The sequence below is a fragment of the Apis laboriosa genome, unplaced genomic scaffold, assembly GCF_014066325.1.
Source record: "Apis laboriosa isolate Shangri-la unplaced genomic scaffold, ASM1406632v1 scaffold16_cov148, whole genome shotgun sequence".
Taxonomy (NCBI): domain Eukaryota; kingdom Metazoa; phylum Arthropoda; class Insecta; order Hymenoptera; family Apidae; genus Apis; species Apis laboriosa.
The window spans coordinates 1,400,536-1,425,128 of record NW_025222129.1 but is presented as its reverse complement, the minus strand read 5'-3'; the positions used below and the strand labels follow the sequence as shown (position 1 = coordinate 1,425,128).

General features: G+C 29.4%; 4 protein-coding genes across 6 annotated transcripts; 1 reads left to right on the top strand and 3 right to left on the bottom strand.

The window, feature by feature from the left end:
• Positions 1-76: 76 nt before the first annotated feature.
• Positions 77-4,930, bottom strand: LOC122711192 (protein MMS22-like). The gene is made up of 20 exons (XM_043929721.1): positions 4,716-4,930; positions 4,495-4,629; positions 4,248-4,422; positions 4,006-4,191; positions 3,788-3,901; positions 3,541-3,717; positions 3,202-3,449; positions 3,036-3,133; positions 2,909-2,968; positions 2,793-2,818; positions 2,549-2,707; positions 2,240-2,477; positions 1,945-2,173; positions 1,753-1,849; positions 1,468-1,662; positions 1,212-1,385; positions 795-1,148; positions 527-729; positions 264-452; positions 77-205 (listed from the first exon to the last, which is right to left on the bottom strand). The coding sequence occupies exons 1-20, from the start codon at positions 4,928-4,930 to the stop codon at positions 166-168; spliced, it is 3,312 nt and encodes a 1,103-aa protein (XP_043785656.1). The 3' UTR covers positions 77-165.
• A 947-nt stretch (positions 4,931-5,877) lies between these two features.
• On the bottom strand, positions 5,878-7,342 carry LOC122711238 (the record flags this gene model as incomplete). Its single annotated transcript, XM_043929807.1, has 5 exons — positions 5,878-5,974; positions 6,397-6,556; positions 6,636-6,739; positions 6,803-7,002; positions 7,076-7,342. Coding segments are annotated over 5 exons (828 nt in total), but the record flags the coding sequence as incomplete, so codon positions are not given.
• Positions 7,343-7,557: 215 nt separating this feature from the next.
• On the top strand, positions 7,558-13,599 carry LOC122710991 (serine/threonine-protein phosphatase 6 regulatory ankyrin repeat subunit A-like). The gene is made up of 14 exons (XM_043929304.1): positions 7,558-7,843; positions 8,267-8,652; positions 8,748-8,940; positions 9,041-9,230; positions 9,323-9,569; positions 9,641-9,755; positions 9,849-10,159; positions 10,245-10,455; positions 10,520-11,043; positions 11,116-11,270; positions 11,363-11,641; positions 11,721-11,962; positions 12,032-12,161; positions 12,242-13,599. Exons 1-14 carry the CDS (start codon positions 7,817-7,819, stop codon positions 12,352-12,354), a joined length of 3,123 nt encoding a protein of 1,040 aa, XP_043785239.1. The 5' UTR covers positions 7,558-7,816; the 3' UTR covers positions 12,355-13,599.
• A 3,049-nt stretch (positions 13,600-16,648) lies between these two features.
• LOC122710956 (facilitated trehalose transporter Tret1-like) lies at positions 16,649-22,350 on the bottom strand. 3 transcript variants are annotated; one of them, XM_043929227.1, is made up of 6 exons: positions 21,746-22,350; positions 20,014-20,100; positions 18,272-18,622; positions 17,997-18,154; positions 17,464-17,916; positions 16,649-17,306 (listed from the first exon to the last, which is right to left on the bottom strand). In XM_043929227.1, the coding sequence occupies exons 2-6, from the start codon at positions 20,068-20,070 to the stop codon at positions 16,703-16,705; spliced, it is 1,623 nt and encodes a 540-aa protein (XP_043785162.1). In that variant the 5' UTR covers positions 20,071-20,100; positions 21,746-22,350; the 3' UTR covers positions 16,649-16,702. The 3 variants fall into 3 exon arrangements, with proteins under 3 accessions (XP_043785162.1, XP_043785161.1, XP_043785163.1); XM_043929226.1 differs by lacking the exons at positions 20,014-20,100; positions 21,746-22,350 and adding an exon at positions 19,629-19,823; XM_043929228.1 differs by lacking the exons at positions 20,014-20,100; positions 21,746-22,350 and adding an exon at positions 19,586-19,718.
• Positions 22,351-24,593: the final 2,243 nt, after the last annotated feature.

Genomic DNA, 24,593 nt, shown 5'->3' with positions numbered 1-24,593 from the left:
TAAATAAATGTAATTTATAAAATATAATTGCATGAAATTACATATATAAATATTAATTATTAGATTAGACAATATAATCAATTCGTAGCATAATAACAAAATATTATTATGGTATTATCAAATATTTATTAATAAATTTTTTAAACTTATTAATGATTCGTTTTATTACTTTTTTATTAGATTTTGAAGTTGATTCCAAGAATATCTAAAAGAAAAGCATATTCATAATTATTCATAGTTCCTTTATAGATATATTTTCTTACCTGAAAGATGCTGCATTTGGACGTCGATTAATCTCCAAATTGATTAAAGTATGTTCGAGTTTTGATGATAAAATTTGTACTACTTCAGTTGATATTATTAAAATTGAATGTAAAAGTTCAAAAGTATTATGCTGATTTAATATTAATGATTTTTCAATAATACTGGATATCATATTATGAAACTTATCTCTATAATTGTTAATTCAATTTTTAATTTCTATTAATTATTATTTAAATCAAATGTCATAATGAATACTAATTACCGTAAAGTATTATCCTCTTTATAATATATATTGTTTATAATATTACTTATAAAATCAATAGTTTGTTGTTTGTGTGGATGATGATCATGGACTTTAATATAGCATTTAATAATATATGATGTGCAAATTAAAATAATGTGTTCTACAATATGACATGCATAATTTTTTTCACCTTTGAGTAAATTTTGTAAAATTATCATTACCTGCATTAATTATAAATGAATATTATTGTAATTATATATAAAATAATAATTATATGAATACATACCAAATAAGAATGTTTATGCATCATATTGTCATTTGAAATGGTAAAAAAATTTGTCATTAAAATTTCAAATATCAAACATATAAAATCTGTTTTTGCATCTTTAAAACATTTTAATAACGAATCAGATACTTTAAAAGTATTTGTATTAATAGTTGGAATTATTAAGAGTGGCATATATTGATCAAATAAATCTCGTATTATTATTTGAAGTGATATATCACTTCTAACATTAAGAGTTTCCATACCCAAAATTATCATAGAAAATGTTTTTTTCCCCAAATTTTTTAAAAAAGAATGTTCTAGTGATAATATAGTTTTATTCACTAATATTTTAAATATATTATTTGGTTGATTCTGAAGAATGATTTAAATTAATAATTAATATAATATATTAATAATATATATATATATACTCACTTTAGAATATAACATAATAGAAGTACAAAGAATTAATGTTCCAATACATCTATATATCCACAAAGCCAATTCCGAATCTTTAGTTTCTTCAGTAATGGGTAAAAGAATCCATTTTTCTAAATGACTAAAATATAATCTCCATTTCATATCATATTGAATTCGTTCTTGTTCAATCTAAAAAACATTAATATGATGATTATTTTATAATTAATTTTAATGCATTTTCTTTGATAAATAATAATAAATAAACATATACTTTTAAAGTGTTTCGTTTTTTCATAGAGTGCATTATAAATGTTAAAATAGATCCATCATTATTTTGAAATTCTTGAAGATCATTATATGTTTCAAATATATCTTGTATATCACTTAATTTCAATATATAATTTTGTAAAATTTTTATTTCATTTCCATTTGTACCATGACCAATGATAGAACATTTTATCCATGCCTAAAATTTAAACATAATATTATGAATATAAAATTCTTTATTATGAATTATATAATTAAAAAATATATTTTATAAATTTTATTTATTAACTTGTATAAGTATTGTATCAAAATTTTTTACTTCTTTTTTTAAATCATGAATTACTTGTTCCTGTTCAAGTATTAGTACCAAATAATATCTTGTAATTCTGAAAATGAAATTTTTATATAATAGTTTGATTATAACATGTGTTTAATATATAAATTTTCAATTTTATATAATCTGAATATAAATTTTTATTACCTTATGTCTTTAACAATTACTGACGATGCAAAATGCTGAAATAAAGACATAGCCGAATGCTTATGTTTTTTTGCTGTTGCTGGATTTCTTAATGCTTCCATAGTAAATAAAACTGCTAATTTTGAAATATATTGATAGTGTTCACTATTAACAACAGGATCAAAAACAAGTTGTCTTACTCTACAGGCAACATAACACCACAAAGCATCTAGTAATTGTCCTATATCACCTATATATATACACGAATTAAAAAGATACATAATTGCAATTTTTATATGATAAAAAAACAACAAACCTGTATTAGAAATCTTAGAAAGATAAATGCATTGTTCAAAAATATTAACTAGTACTTTCATTAATGTTCCAACCATTTTATTTGAACATTCTAATAAGTAACGATCTATCCATCCACTAAATAATAAATGTTGTCCTAATTCAATATTATTAGATGATAAAATTGTACTGAATACATCAATAAAATTATTCATCATTGAACGGGATATATCATCTTTACGACAACATATAGTGTTTATCTATAATATAAGTTCATTAGAATAAAGAAAATAAAATAAATTAATTAATAGAAATCAAATTTATATTATACCGTATCTATATATAAAGGTGCTATATTTGTTAAATTTAATCTAAAATCGTTATATAAAATAAGAACAGCTAGTTTTCCTTTCCAAATTAAATTATGTTTTTTACTATTTTCATTATTATATTCTTTTGTCAATGGCAAAAGATCTAACATTACTGAACACTGTAAAAAATAGTTATAAATTTATTTTTATAAAAAAAATTTCATAAAAAAAATCTTTAAAAACAATAACAGATGATTTACTTACAACATTTATAGTATCAGTAGTAACAGCTAATGTTAAAAATAATGAAATGAAATTATATAAACCAGTTATTGAAAATTCTTGAACTTTACCTTTTGAAAATTTAGAATAAATACGACCTTTAATTTGGTTCCAATATTTTGTATCATTATTACTATAATTTATGCGTAAAAAAGATCCTTTAACATAAGTATATATAAATAGAATTACTAATTTAGAAATAAATCATAGAAATTAAAAACTTACCAAGTAAACGTAAAAACATTCCATAACTTGATTCTTTAATACACTCTATATTATTAAGTCTCTCTTTTACTTGTTTAAGAAGATCCATAGCGGTTTTCCTACCAATAAATTCATTTAAAAACAATGGTGAAAAATATATATAAAACCATAAATTATTTACAAATACTTTTCAATTGATAATGTCCAAGGGCCAGATACTTGTAAGAGAAATGGTTCATCTAATCTTTTATGAAAGCAATCCCACAGAAGAGAAATAATTGAAACTCGTGGTTGCCACCAGTTGGTAACAATAATATTTAATAAAGGTATCATTATACATAATTCCTCATCAATTTCATCCCGTTCACCATCTTTTCCACCTTTAGAAATATATGTTTTCAAAATCTTCTCTAATTGTTCATAATTAGGCCTGATCTAAATAAATAAATAAATATAACAAAGTAATAAATATATTTGTTAACAATACTAACAAATAAGAAAGCAAATAAAATTAAAATATAGTTACTCGTGAACACTTAGATCCTAAATATATTCCATCATTATTGTATCCATATAAAAGCGAAAGATGATAAATAAGCCATAAACAGAATAATTCATTATTTTTACAAAGAAATTGTCCAATATTAGATGCATTTCTATTCAGCAATCCATCAATACATTCATTGATATACTTCCAGAAAGTCTAAAAAATAAACACAAAAATATATACATTATGAAAATTATAAAATACATTCATAAAAAATTTTTAATACCTTTGATTTCATTCTATCAGATAAACTATCAATAAATATTTGAAGCATGAGCCATAATTCACGAATGCAAGTACAATTATATGGAGTCTTTTGTTGTACATGAGTTAAAGGAATCTAAAACATATTGCAAAAGGATAAATATAAATATAAAATAATTAAATATAATAATAATATAATAATAATTTTTTTTAAATTTTTTTAAACTAATATACTTTTACCGTTTCAAATATTTTTAATGAAATATAAATTAAATCATTAATTATCATTGCTTGAATGTTTTCAAACTCATCCAAGTAGTTTTCAATTGAATATTGACAATATATATTCTTTGTATATATTAATGAAATAAAAAACCATCTTAATTCAATATGCATATGATACATATGATATTCTGGTTGTGTACACTGTAATATATAAAGTATAAAATTAATATGTTAAATATTATTATTTGTCTACAAACCTGATTGCCTAATTTAGAGGGTACATAATGAAATGTAGCATCAGGAATATTGTATATCCTTTCAAGGAAATGTTTTATTATAATAAATAATGAATTAAATTCTTCTTCAATATCCATCTTTATAGTTTTTATATCCGTGTTTATAGTTTCTAATGATAGATAGTTTCCTTTAATACTAATAAATGTATATATTTAATTTATAATCAATAACTAAGATGAAATATTTTGAAAAAATAAATTATCTTACCTATTCAAATACATTCGAACATACAAAATAAATTTTGATATAATACATCTAATATAATAAAAATCAATATCATGTGTTTTTGAACTTAAAACTTGATCATAAATCTCATGCCTGCTGAGTATTTTTAATTGCATGCTATTAAAATATAAATAAGATAATATTAATAAATATATTTTTAAAATAAATTAAAATAATTTATATTCATAAAAAAAATTTCTTACTTCATACACTTATTAAAATGTTTAAAATCCAAGAGAGCAGTTGCAGCTGGCATATTACAATCAAAAAGTTGTATATTCTTATCTAATAAAAAATATTTTTCTTGTGGATATAGAACATTTTCTACTTCTCCTTGTAAAAATAAACCATTTTTATCTAATTCCCAATCGTTAAAATTCACCTTTCCATTGCAATTGAAAGTAAAACAAAGATCCATGTGTATAATATTATTAAAGAAAATATAAATCCATTTCAAATATCAAATATCAACTTAAATTTAAACACATTTTTTTATATTTAAATCTAAAAAGTAATGTTTTTTTTGTAAATAATATATTAAATTATATTACAAATAATTACATTATTTTATACAATTATGAAGTTTTTTCAGATTAATAAATGTATCAACTACAAATAGACACTTTTTCCTAAGTTTTGGCGGTATTCATAAAAGTGCCATCTATAAAACTTATGACAACGCACGTGACTTCAAAATAAATATTTGTAATAATTTAATTTCTTTAAAATTTTATAGTAAATAACTTTTTTATAGTAAATTAAATAATTATCATAGTAATTAAAAAAATTATAAATCAAAAAAATAATACTAAGCTTTTTTAATCTCGTAGCAAATCGCATAACATTTTTAAACTTCTGTTTTTTTTCAATTATCAAATTTGTATCATAAGTAATTGATTTTCTACGGTTGGTTCTTCAAATTGTTTAATTAATTCGGGTGTTATTTTTTGCAAATTTGTGAGTACTTTTAATAATCGATTTTTTAATATGATTTTGCGAGCTACCTGAAGAAAGGGTAAAATTTTGCATTTATGGAAAAAGGAATCTTCTTTCTTAGACGGTGCTGATATTGAGGTTGGATACTAAAAAAAAAAAAAAAAAAAAAAAAAAAAATGGTTTATAAAGAATTCTTTTATTAAAAAAGAAAAATAATTTTTAATTAAGATAAATACTTTTTGAGAAACTCTTAAAATTCTTTGTCTTAGTTTTTCAACCTTTTGTTTTTCAAATAAACATTTTTCCGAGTTCATTATTAAATTTTTGTATTTATTCCATATTTGTTCTCGTTGTGTTTTAATTTCAATAATTTGATTTGGATCGAATTTTCCATAATTTACTTTTGGTTTGTGATGAAATTTTGTTTGCTCATTTTTTTGATAATAATCTTCTACTTTTACTAAAAATTTTTTTAACTTTTTCATTTTCTGATCCATAGTTTGAAATAAAATGGTACCCAATGCTCCTAATAAATAAATAATTTATTTTTTTTATATAAAAATATATATATAAAATTTCTAACCCTTTAATTCATATTTGTTGTATGATTTTCGAATTTTCAAATTTAAAATACAATTAACAGCATGCAAAGTATTCGAGGGAAAATAAGCACATTGTTTTAACAAAATATTTTCAAAACTCATATATTTTATAGAAGAATTATTTAAATAATATTTTGGTTTATCCTTTTTTATGGGAATTGGCTTTATTTCTTTGTAAATATTTGTATCAATTTTTTTTTTATGTATTTGACTTTTCATTTTCAATTTGACGTTTTCCAATTTTTCTCTAATCATTTAATATTTATTTTAATTACATTTATCTGTATGTTTATTTATTTTTTTATTTTTTTCTAATAAAAAATTATATCTATGCAAATAATCTTACCGTAAAAGGCCTGGTCGAGTATACGCATAGAAATTTATAACATATGGAATTTTGCATAAATCTGATATGAATATTCGAATTTGAAAATTCATACTTATATATCGAAGTGGTTTATAAATAACCATAATTGTTACTGGTTTTTCCTTTGGTTTTATATGACCTAAAATATATGGATAAAATATAATATTTTGTAAAATAATAATAATTCAAATTAAAAGAATTAAAAAAATTAGATGAACCCCATCGAGGATAAATGTCGACACATGATTCTTCGTTAGATAATATAATTGAGAAAGAAATTTCTTTTTCTGCATGAGAATATATTGGTATTTTATAATAAGCCCTTCAACAATAAATAATTAAATTTACTATACAAATCAAATAAATAATTAAAGAATAAACTTACATTCGACCAAGTGGTACATTTCCAAAATTGATAGTAGTAGGAAATGAAAATTTAGGTTTCATTTTTGCACAAACTTTTATTTGCATCATTTGATTATTCAAATACCGTATTTTTAAAACATCATCATAATTTTTATTTTCATCAGGTATAAATAGAATATTTATTTTGAAAACCGATCCAGGATTAAGCCATATTATTCTCTATAATATAAATAAATTTTATAAAATATGAAGTATCAAACAAATGATCAAAAAATTTTAATTCCTGACTTACTTGAGAAATATTTTTAATTCTAAAATATTGAGTTTCTAGTGGTAAAAATTGAATGGGACATGGTTTCGAAAAGTAGTTTGCAATTTCTATTGTTTTTTCTTGAATTTTAAAATTATCAGAATCGAAAGTAAATTTTACTTTCGAAGGTATTACGTTTAATGTGCCATTTTCTAATTCTATTTTAAATTTATCTACATATTTTTTTTTAAATTTATCTATACAATATTGAGTTTGATTAAATATATCAATATCCATATCAGCGTAGAAAATTAATATGTAAAAATATTATTTAGCCAGAAATGAGTTCTTTTATTTATATATATAATATAACAGAAAACAAATGAAAAATAAACATGTGTCATTTGATATAATTTTAAAGAAACAATTCAATTTTCGCGCGAGTGTAGCGTTTGCATTTTCATCTGTTTACAAGCTTCTGATAATTTGACAGTATAAGGATAGAGTGCACTATGAGAAGATAGCTGTAACTGTTTATATTTGAAGATACAATTATTATGCATATTTTCGTAATTTATTTACATAAATGATACCGCTATTTATTTGAAAAAGCAGTTGAATTAACAATATGCTTTTAATAAATTGCCGATTGCAAAAAGAAAATAACATCTTTAATGATACTTGTGAAGTATGACTCACTCTACTATGTCAGTTTTTTACGGTTCTATAACTATGTTTTTATAAATACTTCTGTATTTGTATAAATTGAAAATCTCATTAATCATGAACGTGCAGGAATTGCGTGATGGGGTATGTTGTCTTATTCTTTTAAATAAATGCATTTCATTAAAAAATTTTCAAATATATAAATTATAAAATCGGAGGTTATATTCATGTGTCAAATATTCGATTTGCTTCGAATTTTTTATAATATAATGATTTTATTTACATTTTATCCTACAGTATTATTAATTTAAAGTTCAAAATCTTTAAATTAATATAAATCTATTTCATAAATATCTATTATAACTAAAATATTATTTAGTGTAAGTAATTTTCTAGTATTTCAAATTATTTTTCTTTATTAAGTTTTTTATATTATCTATTAGTATTATTTCTTGTTTTTTATTTAAAGATTTATTTTATTATATTTTTGTAAAAATAATTAGAGCTATATATAAAATATATATGTATTTTTAATATTTCTTGAGATAAAATATAATATTTTTACAGTCTCCTTTACTACAAGCCATATTTTTTGGAGATGTAGATGAAGTTCGAGCATTATTAGCAAGAAAAGAAGATCCAAACTGGCAAGATAGGGAACAACGATCTTTATTACATGCAGCTGCATATAGGGGAGATCCAGCAATTGTAGAAGCACTCCTATTAAATGGAGCTGCAGTAAATGCTAAAGATAAGAAATGGTTAACTCCTTTATATAGAGCCTGTTGCTCAGGGAATCATAATGTAGTAGAAGTTTTGTTACGCCATAAAGCAGATGTCAATATCAGGGATCGTAGTTGGCAAACTCCTTTACATGTGGCAGCTGCAAACAATGCTGTCCAATGTGTAGAATTGATAGTTCCACATTTAATGAACATTAATGTAGCAGATAGGTTTGTGTTTTTAATTATTTAATTACTAATTAATTATATCAAATAATTACTAATTAATTTTAAGTATAAATTAATAATTTCATAAAAATTTGCAGAGGTGGTAGAACAAGTTTGCATCATGCAGCTTACAATGGACATTTGGAAATGACAGAATATTTAGCTCAAATTGGTTGTGTAATAAATGCTTCTGATAGACAAGATCGAAGGGCTTTACATTTTGCAGCATATATGGGTCATGATGGAATTGTGAGAGCGCTTATAGCAAAAGGAGCAGATGTAGATGTTAAAGTAATATATTTTTAATTTTTTTTTTATTTAGTTTTTATTTCTGTTATTTATATTATAAAATATATATTTTAAAATATATATTTATATTTATATTATTAAGGATCGGGATTTATATACTCCATTGCATGCAGCTGCAGCATCTGGTAATGTAGAATGCATGCATACATTAATCAAATCTGGAGCGGATATTGAAGCAAAAAATGTATATGGAAATACTCCTCTGCATATTGCATGTTTAAATGGCCATGCTGATGCAGTTACAGAGTTAATTGCTAATGCTGCAAACGTTGGTAAGATTATTTTAAATTTTAAAAATATTTTCATCTATGACAAATTATCAAAGTCATTTTTATTTTATAATAAATTATTCTTTATGTAATAGAGGCTGTAAATTATCGGGGACAAACGCCATTACATGTTGCTGCTGCTAGTACACATGGTGTTCATTGCTTAGAAGTCCTTTTAGAAGCTGGTTTGAGAATAAATGTTCAATCAGAAGATGGACGTACACCTTTACATATGACTGCAATCCATGGAAGATTTACACGATCAAAAAGTTTGCTTGATGCAGGAGCATCACCAGATACTAAAGATAAAAATGGAAATACTGCTTTACATGTTGCTGCTTGGTAAATTACAATATAATTTTTTTATTTAACAATTATTTTCAATATTTAAATCCAAAATTTTTTTCACATAGGTTTGGCCATGAATGTTTAACAACAACTTTATTAGAATGTGGTGCATCTCCAGCAGCGCGCAATACTGAACAGCGTACTGCGTTACATCTTAGTTGCTTGGCAGGCCATATTGAGGTAGAATATTCCTTTATATATATAATAAAAATATTTCTAAATATACATTCTAATATTTTTGTTAAATATTAATTTTTTAAATAAAATTTATAGGTCTGTAGAAAATTATTACAAGTTGATAGTCGACGTATAGATTCAAGAGATATTGGTGGTAGAACACCATTACATTTAGCAGCATTCAAAGGATCTGTTGATTGTTTAGATTTATTATTATCCAGTGGAGCTAATTTCCGATTAACTGACAATGATAGCAGGTTAGCACTCCATCATGCTGCTAGTCAAGGTCATTATCTTTGCGTTTTTACTTTAGTTGGATTTGGAAGTGATTCCAATGCACAAGATGTAGATGGTGCAACTCCTTTGCATCTAGCTGCAGCATCAAATCCTACAGATTCTGGTGCTGAGTAAGTATTTGAATATACATATATAATGTATTTATTATAAATGTATTTTTGAAAACTTATCTATATCGTTTTTTTTTTTTTTTAGATGTGTACAATATTTATTGAAGCATAGAGCAGATCCGCGTTTACGCGATAAACGAGGTTTTACTGCTATTCATTATGCTGTAGCTGGAGGAAATCAACCAGCTTTAGAAGCTTTATTGGAAGCTTGTCCACCAGGAAATTTAACAATATCATCTAATTCTACAGGAAAATCGGAACCTCCATTACCTGCATTAACATCTTTACATCTTGCTGTAAGTATAGACAAACCAATTTAATATGTTCAATAATTTAAAATGTATTTATATGCATTTATAGGCATATCATGGACACAGTGAAATATTAAGCTTATTATTACCATTATTTTCTAATACTAATATTAAAGAAGATACTGGTAAAACACCTTTGGATCTAGCTTCTTATAAAGGTCACGAACAATGCGTTCAACTTTTGTTAAGATATGGGGCTTGTGTGTCAGTTCAGGATTCCATTACAAGACGTACTCCAGTACATTGTGCAGCTGCGGCAGGTCACTTTAATTGTTTAGAACTTTTATTAGAAAATACAGAAGATTCAAATGTCGTCAATTGTTATGATACAAAACAACGAACTCCGTTAACATTAGCAGTGGCAAATAGCAATCCAGAATGTGCTCTGTTACTTTTAAAATATAAAGCAGATTGTAATTTACCAGATGTGAATAAGCATACGCCATTATTTCGAGCAGTGGTTAAAGAGCGTGATCATCAACTAGTGGAATTATTGTTATCACATGGTGCCCAAGTAATGATACAAGATGCAAATGGTAAAACTCCGTTACATTTAGCCGCCGCATGTGGAAGGTAGATGTTTTTTTTAAATTAAAGAATTTATTTATATTTTCATTTATAAATTTGAAGTTAATTTTTTCATAGAGTAAAAGCATTGGCTTCTCTTGTCAAAGTTAATTCAACCGCTGCCACTTTAAAAGACGATCAAGGATGTACGGTTCTTCATTGGGCATGTTATAATGGGAATTCGAATTGTGTTGAATATCTATTGGAACAAAATGTAATTGACTCCTTAGAGGGCAAGTATTTCTCGATATTTTAATTATTTATATTGAAATTATTATATTTTTTTAAGTTAATTTTTAGATATAAATTATTTTTTTGTATACAGGTAATCCATTCTCAGCTGTTCACTGTGCAGTTTATCAAGGATCAGCTCATTGTTTAGAATTATTAATAAATAAGTTTGGAGGAAAAACCGTTGCTGCTCCGAGAGATGTTCCGGGTGGTCGATTGCCTTTACACGTTGCAGCTAGTTCAGGATCTGTAGAATGTGCAAAACTGATTTTAAGCTCTGTTGGACCTGAGTTAGCTGGTCTTGAAACTCCAGATTATTCAGGTCGTACACCTCTTCTTTGCGCTGCTATTACGGGTCAATGTAGTGCTATCGGTAAGCACTCGCTTTTATTTTTAATTATCTATTTTTAATTATCTATTTTTTTTACATTGATATAATTTTTTACCCATAGAGTTATTGCTTGAATGGAAAGCTGATGTGCGTGCTGTTGATTGTAATAAGAATACAGCTCTTCATTTAGCTTGCCAAAGACGACATTCTGCTGCTGCTTCATTATTATTAAATTGGATTAATTCGCTTAATACTAATGGTGAAAATACATCACAACAACAACAAAGTATGACAGTTATTAATATGACTAATAAACAACAAAGAACTCCATTGCATTTAGCAGCAAGAAATGGTCTTGTAACGGTAAGAAATAATATTTTACTTTTAATTGTTTGAAGTGTAAGAATAATTAGAGGAATTTATCTTTTATAGGTAACACGACGTTTATTGCAATTGGGTGCAAGTGTTGTCGCTGTCGACGCAGAAGGACTTACACCTGCATTAGCTTGTGCTCCAAATCCAGCTGTAGCACGATGTTTAGCCACTATCCTTGCTGCACATGGTATATAAATTAATTCTATATAATTTTTATTTTCTTTCTATTAAGTTATTTATTTATTTACTAATTATTTGTTGTCACAGGTCAAAATTGGGAAATTGCACAACATTCACCGTCAATTCAACAAACATCAGAAGTATATTTAAATGGCAGAAGCGGCGATTCACAACATAGTTCAGATTCGGAATATTACTGACAACAGGTGTCACGCTTAGATCATCAAGCGTTTCAGAATTTAAACGTCGATTCGATACACGGAAATATTGATGCTGCAAGATTAATTTGGACGAGTTGTTGGTTATTTTCAATTTTGACATAATATTTCTATATATAAAACAACAAAATCATTGAATATGGGAAATCAATTCTTAATAATTATGCAATTGTCAGTCTCTTATAAGTAATAATGACAATACCTTCATTTTTACTATTAACATTTCGATAAAATTGCGAACTGCCAAAAGAGATATGATAATATGTGTTTAAGCATTGGCTAAGAGAGCAATAATATTAGACTTAAAGAAAATTTATATTATTCAATAAGCACAACTTTAATTAGATATCTTATATGAAAAAAATATACTATTGTTTTTTGCTTTAATGTCACAATTGCATGCACATAATGCTCCTGACAATGGAGTCAACACATAAATGTGTCTGGTACAAACAAGATTTATAGATGAAAACATAGACATTCGAAATTCATAGTAAATTGCTAATATAATTGATACCTCATTAAAAAAAGACACGATAATGTGATAAGAAAATCAACTCACGTTATTTTACATTATCGCTTTTATTATAACATAAGGATACTCATAGACTCGTAAATTAATTCCTAACATAAATTCTTAAGATTCACTAGCTTGCGCTATTAATTGCATATTTTTAATAATCAAGCAATATTTATATCTTTGAATAATAAAGCTTTTTATATTTTGCAATGTAATCAATCTTTCATCAATTAGAAAAAGTACAAATTATATCAATAAAAAGAATATCGTAATTTTCTATATGATCATGATCATATATAGTATATATTTGAAATTTATTCAATATAGACTAACAGAGAAAAAAAAAGTTAAATGTCTTTATTTACTTTTTATTGAATTATAAAATATAATGATACGATTAGAACTTTGTCCATTGCTACTATAATCACTATTTTAATAGAAAACATAATAAGAGAATTTTTTAAACTCTTAAAAACGAGTCATGAGTGGACCATAAAGGACACTAATCAATGAACATATAGTCGAGTGAATAACTATATGAACATTTATAGTATACATTTATAAATTTACTGTCTATATAGAATTAGACAGATTATTAGCAAAATATTCTCTTTATATTATGGAGAAAATGTTAAAATACTGACATATGATTAATATTGCACAGAATCTTTGCATTTATTATTTTTAATAAGTTTAATAAAGGTCTTCCATTTATAGTATTTTTATTTAAAGTATCAAGACATGTTGATGAAATTTTGTTTTTACTTACATTTTTAATGCATTCTCAACAGATATATTAAATGAGTTTGATATTTTTTGTAAAGATCTTTTTATTAAAAAAAATCAATTCGACTACATTTTATCGTACAAAGCCGTAAGCATTTTTAATTAGCAAGAATTACGAAAGTAATGAACAATATCATATTATAAATGACATGTTGTAAATACAAAAGCGGATTTACATTGCCTGACAAAATTTTTAATAATACAGAATAAAAAAAAAGAGAGGTTTAGCCCTATTTTCTTAGATATTTGTAGAAAAAAGCCTAAACTGCCTAAACATTGACTTACGGAAATATGAAAGTAGAGCTTGTAAATGACGTAAGTAATTATGGCGATTGTATCATTAATAATCCAATTAAGTTGATCAAGTCATGATTGAATTCTAATGAAAGTCATATGTTTTGTTTTAAATATATTCATCGATGAATGTTTTCACATTCATTAATGCGCCTTTTATTTTGTACTTAAAAATTCGAAAATAATTTTTGCATTTATTGCTATGCTTGAGATTTTAACAATAATGGAGATACGTACAATAAATGTACCATCTTTACATAGAGCGAAAAATGTTCAAATCATATCGTACATGAAATATGTATTTTTACTGTATATATCATTTGCGATGATTGTTTAAACAAATGGATGTCCAGATGCGTGGTATGATGAAAACTTAGAACGAAATAGTCAATCTAATTTTTTGCGATTTACGCAAAGATCAAATACATTATTTTTCTCTTGAAAATATGGAATCATGAGCTTTGTACATATTGACAAATATTTTTCAGTACATTAATTGATATGTATGTCGTGAATTTTGGGAATTTCATACCATAATTATATTAAAATTGTGCTACAATTAAAGGATTGTCTTTAATATCGTGCATTATGTATTACGTGATCATTTGTAATCAATAAACATTATGTTTTATTTTTATACAATTGTCTTTGTTTTAAAAAACAAATTGTTATTTTAATAATATTTAATAATATTATATAAATTATATATATAATATACTCTATTATATAACTTGGAAGTTATATAAAAAAAATGTGATTATTTAAAAATACGTATATAAAATATAAATTAATTATATAAAAGAATGAAATTTAATAAAAAAATCGTAAACATAAATAATATTTTTAGATATTTTATAAAATTATCATTAATAATTACATAAAAATATTTAATCAAAAAATATGTGAAATTTCCTAAAATATCTGTTTTTTGTCATCGAACTGTGAAAATTTACAAATTAATCATAAAAATCGAAATATTAATATATTTTTTCTGAAAAAAATTAACTTTTTCAATAAGAGTATATGAGGAGCATATGATCAAAATCACTTGCCTTTTTTTGTCTTTTTTACATAATTTTTGTTCTTTGTTTGTAACACATGATTTAAACCTATTTTTAAAATTATTTTAATTATTCTAATTAAAATTATTCTAATTAATTATTCTCAATTTTTAGTATATATTCATGTATTCCAAAAAATTATTTTTACTCTATCTTTGGTTTATCATTTACTATTTCTTCTTATTGTTTACATTTGTTTTATAAAGACTAGACTAGAAATCTATTTTTGTCTATAACAAGAAGAACAAAGAAAACAAATAATGAAAGACAAACATAAATTTAAAAATTGTAAAATCAGTGTCATTTTTAAAGTATTTCAGATTAATACGGATAAAACAAATGTAGACAAGGAGAAAAAATAATAAAAAAAAGATAGAGATAGATTAAAAATTATGAAATCAGTGGATTATACAATCTGGATTATTGCAAATAAAGCATAAATTAGATAAGAGAGAAAATACTAAAAAAAAGATAAAGTTAAGTTAAGAATTGATTATTGGCGCCATCTCTTGAATGCAAAGAAATTCTTCTTTAAAAAATGTTTTTTGACATTCAAGAGATAGCGTTAACAGTTAATTCTTATATCTTTCTACACGAATTTCGGCATTTTAGAGATATTTCAATATTTTTTCTATCTTTATCCCACTATTTTTTTTATCTATTATCTATTATCACTGAGGGATATTAATTCTATTTATTTGTAGTTAGGATTTTTCAATGATCCAATATTCAAATTTCATTATTAAAAGCATACAAACGAAAAAAGATTGATTAAATTTTTTTATATTTATCTTTTATTGTTTTATTTTTCTCGTATGTACAGAATGATTATCTATATTAATTAATTGTACAAACTATTGGTTAAAGACAAAGATAATTTTTTTAACATTGACACTCGAGATTGACGAGTAATACAATAAATGATTTTTCGTTTTATAGGATATGGTATCACGCGTTTTGAAGATCTTGAAAAACAATAGAAAATGTTTCTTATTTTTATTGAAAAAATAATGCATTTATTGTTATCAAATAAAACTATGTACATTTTATAGAAACTGTATTTACAAATATCTCGATTTATAATGTAACGAATGAAAAAAATATTTGAGCAGATATCTATAAATACATATATATATATATATATATATATATATATATATAAACTATATACATAAATACTTACATAATTTTATGCGCAGAGTATGCTCAATTAATTTTACATACGATAATATAGATGATATTAATATTAACAATCATATTTTTATCTTTTCTTATTCAATTGAAACGTTCAACAAAATTCTATTTATTTTTGCACTATACGTTATATAATATATTAACAATCATTTCCTTAAATTGCACAATTATTGTTAAAAGAGGAAGAAGAAATCATTCTTCCATAGTCATATTAAAAACATATTCACGATTTACTCGTTTCATCATTTCTAAGAACACATTCGACAAAGTCACAGAAATATTTGTAATACTGGTGAATTTTTCATTTTGAATAGTTAAGATTTGTTTAATAATAAATCGATAAGATATCACAATACAAGTGAAGTCTCAGAAAATATCTATTTCCATTATATGACGATTGACAATCATCGATTGTTTTCTTTAATAAAAAAAAAAAAAAAAAAATAAATAAAGTCTATTGAATTATTGATCGTATTTAATCAAGTATACGTGTTTCTAACGCGATGGCATTGGCAACATTCGTACAATTCGTGTCGGAATTCTTTTTAACTTCCATTTTTTCCGTATCTCCATCCGACGTTAAATCCAAACAGAAATTATCATACGTATACGCGTTAGTCATCATATTATTATTACCATGTTTCTCTTCCGTAATCGAGGCGAATCTCTGAAGCGTAATATTTTTAGGCTGAACGAAGATAGTCGGTTGAACGTTGACGTCGGTCGAAGAATTCGACTCGGACGTCTTCTTGGAAAATCCTCTTTCGATCTCGTCCAAGCTTCGACCCCTTGTCTCGGGTAGAATCGTCAATGCGAATATAGCGCCTAGGGTGGAGGCCGCGGCAAATATCCATATCGTGGATTCGATCCCGACCACGTCGTGCAGGCTCGGATACATCTTAATAATCGCGAACGTCAACATTTGCACTATGCTGGTGGTGATACCTCCCAGTGGACCCCTGAACCTTAACGGATATAGCTCAGAGGTCATTACCCAGGGTAAAGTGAGATATCCTAACATAGAGAAACCCACGTGGCCTCCGATGCACGCTAAGGATACCACATACGGCAATTTGAACCTGAGAGAAAAAATTAGATCGATTAGATTTTCTTAGATCGATGTCAATGACGAGAGGAAGGTAATTGGGTACAAAAACAGAGGAGGATGATCGTGAATAAGAGTGAAGCGTTTTGCCTTTTCGAAATCCAAACGCGTTTCGATCATATCGCACCAACCTGTACGCGAGAGCAACTCCTACAGCGGACACTGTCATTCCTAGGCCGCTGAGGAAGGCCAGAGTTTTTCTACCGAAACTGTTCGCGAGACCGGCTCCAGCTATCGAGGCGAACAATCGTATCACGCCTATTCCAACGCTCGCCGAATATTCGTTCAACTCGATACCGATGTCCTCGAGAATGTTCACCGTGTAGAACAGGATTATGTAAATTCCCGACATTTGTTGGAACGCGAAGAAAACGAGGAGGATGAGGAAAGGTTTCCACACGCTTGGCATGTGGAGAGCTTTCAACAGACTTTCCCTTTCCTTTTCTCTTTTCACATTTTCCTCGCAAAGCTCCTCGTACTCCTTGTCAGTGCTCGAGCCAGATCCCCTTAGCCACAGCAACGACTCCTTTGCCTCTTCGTTCCGTCCTCGAGCAACCAGCCAAGCCGGTGTTTCTGGGATTATGCTGAATCCGGAAAAGAAGGAAACGATAATTAATTGATTAATTAATTTAACAGTCGATTAAAATTTGTCCCAAGTAATTACCGTGACAATGCCAAAGAGAGGATGGAAGGCCCGATACTGATCGCGGCGGCTCTTTGCCACGAGGTGAACGCTCCCAACGTGTAAATCATCAAAACTCCGAGGGAAACCAAAACCGGACCACAACTTCCCAACCAGGCTCTCTGATTTGGCGCAGCAGTCTGTACAACGCGTTATGAGCGAGCAAACAACCATTTACGTATGACTATTGTATATTAATTAGAAATATTTGGCTTCAATGTTTCGAGATTAAGAATTAAATTAAATCTTAGTTTTACCTCGCTGACATAAAGATAGATGCCATTGGTCATTCCTATACCGATACCATTGATGAATCTGCCCACATACAACATGGACACGGCTCTCTTCGACAAAGCTATCAACAGCCATCCGCTGGCGTATGGAAAAGTAGCCAAAGCGATGGCCGATCTTCTTCCAAACCATTCCGCGCAAAGGCCAGAGATCAGGGATCCCAGAGGATTCGAGATAACTCCCAACGCAGCGATCCAAGAGGCTTGCTCTTGATCGACTAGCTCGCTCTCCAATAATTGCGGAAGTAGAATCGCGCTAAATCCCTGGCCAAGTCCCACGGATATTTGACTGGAATGCGCCGCTAGTCCGGCCAATATCTAAAAAAAAAAAAAAAAAAAAAAAATTAAGGAGAACATTTTTGAGAACGAGCAAGTTTTCGAAAGTTAAGACACGCGCGCACAACGTTCGATTCGGTTTATCTTTTAAACGATTATCCATGTGGTATTATTGCGTTATGACGTTTCCAACCAATTAAGCGTCTGTCACGCATGCTACGTGAGCAGAAATCGAAGACAGGTTCCGCGAACGTGTACCGAAATAATTATATGTATATCCGAATACACGTTTCGTTCGTGTAAACAATGCACGAAAATCATTCGATACGCGCAAAACTTTTCGATTTCGGAAGACTCCTCGTCCGAAATTAATGAATTATTCTTCGAACTCGTTCTGTTCATATAAACAATGCACGAAAACCATCTATATTGAAACTTTTTTTTCTTCTCGAAAACTCCTCGTCCCACACGAATTTACGTATCCTTCGAACTAGTTTCGTTTGCGTAAACAATGCACGAAAATCACCGATGCGCGTGAAAGCTTTTTTTCTTCTCGAAATGATTGGAAAACTACTCGTCCGAAATTTATATATCCTTCGAAGGAAGGAAGGAAAGAAAGAAGGAAGGATTGGTAAGTTGCGATCTGTAATAAGCGACGATCGTGTGTCTCTCTTCCTCTGCCGAGAGAATTTATTTTCGCGGAGTTAAGCGGAAAGAGGAAAGGAACTAGTTGGAGGTCAAACGCGAAGGTTCGCGGTCGCTCGGGGCGAGTCTCGATCTAAAAAAGCCAAGATCCACGGAATCAGGTTCCACGTGGAATCGTGGAAAATCGCGTCGAATCCTCTCTCTCTTGTTTGGAAGGACGAGACGAGACGTAAGAAGCGAAGGAGAGTCGTTCCCCCTTCGACGCTGGCCTCGTTTAAAAAGGCCTGGAGAGAGAGAGAGAAAGAGAGATGGATCTCATTCTCTCGACGATACAGATACACGTCGAATCGAAATAATTACCGGACAGATTGGAATCATTCGAGTGCATTGTTGTTACGCGTACACTTGTGTAATGTGTGCCGATGGCGTTTCTCTCCTGCTTCTTGGACACCGTGTTCCTCGATCTTCGTGCTCTTCGTTTTTTGCGCATTATCCGCGCGATTATTCGCACGATCTCTCTCATAGCTTCTTCTTTCTCAAATCCTCGATCTCGATGCCTTGCAACGTTCGATGTCACTGTCACGGCAAACACCGGGGCTCGATCTTTTCACATCTATATTCTATCGGTTAAACGATAACGATAAGAACGGGGGAGAGGAAAGATCTATTTCCGAGGAAAGATATACGAATCGATGACACGAAACAAAACGGTGCGAATTGTCATTGGCTTGCACGCGCAATCGTCTCTTTCGACTCGATCGATTATCAAAAAATTATTGCACTCTTACACCTCTCTGTTGGCCGGAACACACCATCTTCCACCATAATTTTGCTCGAGTGATCATCACGTATCCTATGAATTTCTGATCCGGAATCTGTAACAGGAGAAATTGAATTGAAAATTGAATGTTTCGATGTATATAAATTAATTTTAACAATAACGAAAATAAAAGAAACGAAAGGAAAAGCGAATGCGCAGGATGGATGGAACGACGTGTCTGAATCGAAAAAATTTTTGACGATGATATTTATCGAGCAAGGGCTCGCCGAGAAATTGAATAATGGGAATCGTTTAGAGCGATCACTCGTCCCTACAGTCTCGCGAGTCACGAGACGCGAGTGATTTTCCTTCCGTCGAGGCGATAGTTTCGCACGTGAGTCGCAATTTGTCCATCAACGAATTTGATTTAGGTCATTAGATTCTTTTTTTTTTTTACATTATCTCGTTTAAAACGATTAAAATCCTTGTCAAGGTTGATTCACGAATTGAAACGATTCCACTCGCGAACGAACAATGCAAGCGATAACTAATCTCTAACATTTTATAAAAAAATTAAAATATATATAAATTTATCTAGCTCTGGGTTTTCCAAAGATTTTAAAAACGTCAGAATTGCTGTACATTTTTTCCTCGTGCATTTTTTTCTTTTTTTTTTTTTTTTTTTTGTCATTAACTCGTTTTCAATTTTTCACTATTCGTTCAACTTTTATAAAATGGCAACGAGTTGCTAAATGTTTTTGTATTTATTTTACACTTGTATTTTTTTTTCTCTTTTTTCTCCTTTTTTCTTTTTTGTAAAGATTCACGCAATCGCGATACAAATAATGAATAAAGTACGCGTTATAGCCGGTATCGTGCACAATTGCAATTACAGAGATCAGTAACGTTGAACAGGAAAACCTGGAGGATAATACCAATTTGAGGAAGATATTCGCGATAGCCCATGAAAATGATCGCGACTTATTGTTATTTGAAACGAATCGCAAGTTCCGCCTCGTGTGGGAATGAATGAAATGGAAAATTTTTCGAACGGAACGAGCCTCTCTGTTGTTTCGTCGTCTCTTTATTTTCTCGAACGTACCACGGCTAATATTCAAAATTTTTTCGAACAAATGATCTTTCATCACTACTTCGAGTCGTGACACGCCGATGACCGATCCAAACACAATCGAACCACTGTTTCGATAAATGATATCATTTTTATTTATTCGCAAAGCATCTCGAGCTGTTATATTTTTTTTTTTCACCGAGATCTCGATAATATTTCTCGATCGCGTGACATTGGCGCAAAATCGATAAAAATTTCGACAAATAAATATTTTGACAAAATACCACGAAACAATATTGTCGCAGATGTTATGCTGCCGCTTGTTATTACAATAGTGGAGGGAAAGAAAAGAAGAAAAAAAATGTAAACCGTCTCACGTTTTCGCTTAATCGAGGAGGCGAAATTGTAAACACCACGAATGTTATTCGAAGAGTCTTTCGTATAACAATTTCAAATAACGGGTAATGTTTACGGCAATGTTGTCCGCGCTATCGATCAATCGAATCGTATCACGTTTTAAAAACAAATGGAACGATTCGATTCGTTCCATATAATTAAAACGCGAATCATCTATATACCAATTCTATAGTAATTATCATTTTCGTCAAAATCAATTCGAACGAAATTAAAAAGACTTGAATTTGAACTTAACGCTACGTAAAGTAGTTCGTAGAAAGAATTATGGACAAACCTTTGGTATGATAAATATATATATTTATCTAATAAATATATATCAGAAGTTTCTTCGTTCCGCAAATTGTATTACGTCCCGTACAGTCTCCCATTTCCGGCAAACAACGCGGAACATGTACACGCGGAAGAGAATAACATACGGCGAGAAGAGAGACGGAATTTCTCTCACGATAATCTCATATCAACGTTAATCGTAGTCAATCACTTTTACTTTACTCTGAGTGGCGAGTCTCGTGCGCGTCTCAATGCAAGGATGTTCCGTGACTGGATTTTCGCCGCGGAACGATCTATAAATCCGCGGTCACGAGGAGAGGTTGGAATGTAGATGGAACGGCGATGGCACGTCGGAAGAAGGCGAGGGAGAAGAGATGTGTTATGATCGAAGTTATTTCGATTGCGATCGCTGAATGTCCTCGACGGTCGAGTGGACGACGACGGCGACGACGGCGACGACGATGACCACGACAACGACGACGATAATCGACGACCATTCCCTTGACACCTCTTCCGCGTTAAATCTACTGGATAGAATTCACGAATAGAAAGAAAGAAGGTGGTCACGTGGTTTCACGCACACGCGCACACGCATAGGACGAGAGGTCCGTCGTGGGTTTTTTCGCGTTCAGCACTGAGATAATTTTCGCCGCCGCGTTCGCATTTATAGAGAGAAGCCGGCCGGCCTCTCTCATCGAAACACCGTCGTATCATGAACCGCCCTTCCAGGGCCGTCTCGAGGTCTGCCAACCTCTCGGTCACCACCACCAGAAATTCCCTCCACCCCCTTTTTTCCGTTCCACTCCTTTTCCGCTGAAAAATTCCCTTCCCTCCTTCCCCCCATTGTTCTCTCCTTTCCCAGCCCTTTTTTTCGATCGAAACAAGTCCAGCCACTTACTTTGGAAAAGTAACTCTCCGATCCTTTCTTCTCTCGTGGAATCAGATCTCCAGCGGATTTGCTCCAGGTTAATACCGTGTTGATAATTAACTATGCCTCTCGAAGTTCGCGGAAAGAAATAATCGGGCACACTTCTTTCTCGATCCAAGTGACAATTTTTTTTTTTGTCAAGAGAAGAAGAGTTCAAAGAAACAAACGCCCAAACGTTTTTAAAAATCTTTCGAAAAGTGTTTCTTCGTTCCACGACTAATAAGGTTAAGTTACTTTACTTAGCTCAAGGACGGAACAGAGATTCTTTCACGTCGCGGCAAATCGAATCTTGATTGATAATAAATTTTGAACGAATCGCGTTTTCGAACTTTACCACTGATCCAACAAATTTTCCTTTGATTTTTCCATCAATCGCGACGAAATTCCATTCCGTCGCGGTTATCTGGCGTTGGTTCGCTTTAGTAAAAGGTAGAATTATATTATACATTCACAAAGGAGACACGACCTCCACGGTGATTGTACTTACGTTTTAACATTCGTATAAAAAAAGTGATGTCAATAACAGCAAGCATACTTACGACTTTCGTATGATCTAGTTTCCTCGAGGAGGAACCATTTTAAATTCAACGGTCTGCTTCCTATATAAACGAACGGACGAAACTATATTTTTTTGGGGAGAGGGAGATAGTGTCGCTCGAAAGTATTAGGACAATTGTTTGACTTTTGATGCTATTGCAGATACCGGAACGAAATTAAAGCATGTGCAACAAAGATACATTTCGAAAATATTGAATTATTTACAATAGAATTTAGAAACATTGAAATGTTGGCAAAAAATAAAAAGTTTTTGTTGTTTTTGATAAATTTTTATTTTAATTATATATAATTAATATTTACGCAGCTTAAGCAAAGACAATTATCGATAGTCATGCCGAAAGGTGAATTTCTTACGAACTGGTTTTTTATGAATTTGATTATCGATTCGTATTTTTCCACTTCGTCGTTAGAAAATTTATAGATACTAACCGAACATCGATAATTGTGATTACTAGCAAGACAAAAAAAGAAAAAATAATATGAAATTTCGATCAAAGATGGAAAGGAAACGTTAACGTACGAACTTGTTGATACTTATTTCGTAGCGAACACCATTACGAGAGACGTGATCGAGCACGGGGTGCAATATACTCAGTCGAGGTCTCCAACTATCCTTTTTCTTTATCGACCACTTTGTTATCCCTTTACGATCGAATGTTTCTTTGAATCACCGAGTCTCATTATATGATTGCCAGGACCTTCGAACCCGATTTTTCCAAGGAGAATTCTGTCTGACCTAAAAATCCCGCCTCTCGATCAATATATATATATATATATATTCCGTTCGTATGGGGAAAATGAACAGAATCCCTATATTGAAATTGTAAGCCGATTCGCGCATAAAAAATACGAGCGACTCGCGCACATTTCGAGTCATCGAGCTCGCTATAATTCTCCGCTAACCCACGCACGGATTCCTTTTTTTTTTTTTTTTTTTTTTTTTACAGATTGTAAAACGAGACATCATTGCGCGAACACCTTGAACGAAAGTGATCGATAGGCAGGATAGAAACTTTAACGAATGCAAATCTCGTTTCGAATCTGTCGATGATAAAATTAAAAATTCTATGGGAGTTCTTTACGTATTTTTTTTTCTTTTTTTTTCCTTTTTTTTTTTTTCTCATTACGAATTATCCTTGAGATCCATTGTTCATTCGAAATGACACGAAATTTGTGCGGATATATACAATCTTTTTGGATGATTCACGTGTCGGAAACACGTGTCGGGACGACTTGTCATATTTTTTTTTTTTTTTTTTTTTTTTAGTAAAGGTTTAGTTTTAAGCTTTTCGTTACATAAATGAATTAATCTACTATTTTATAATCGATAAAGATTTATGCGTATGATTACGGGAGGAAGGTATAA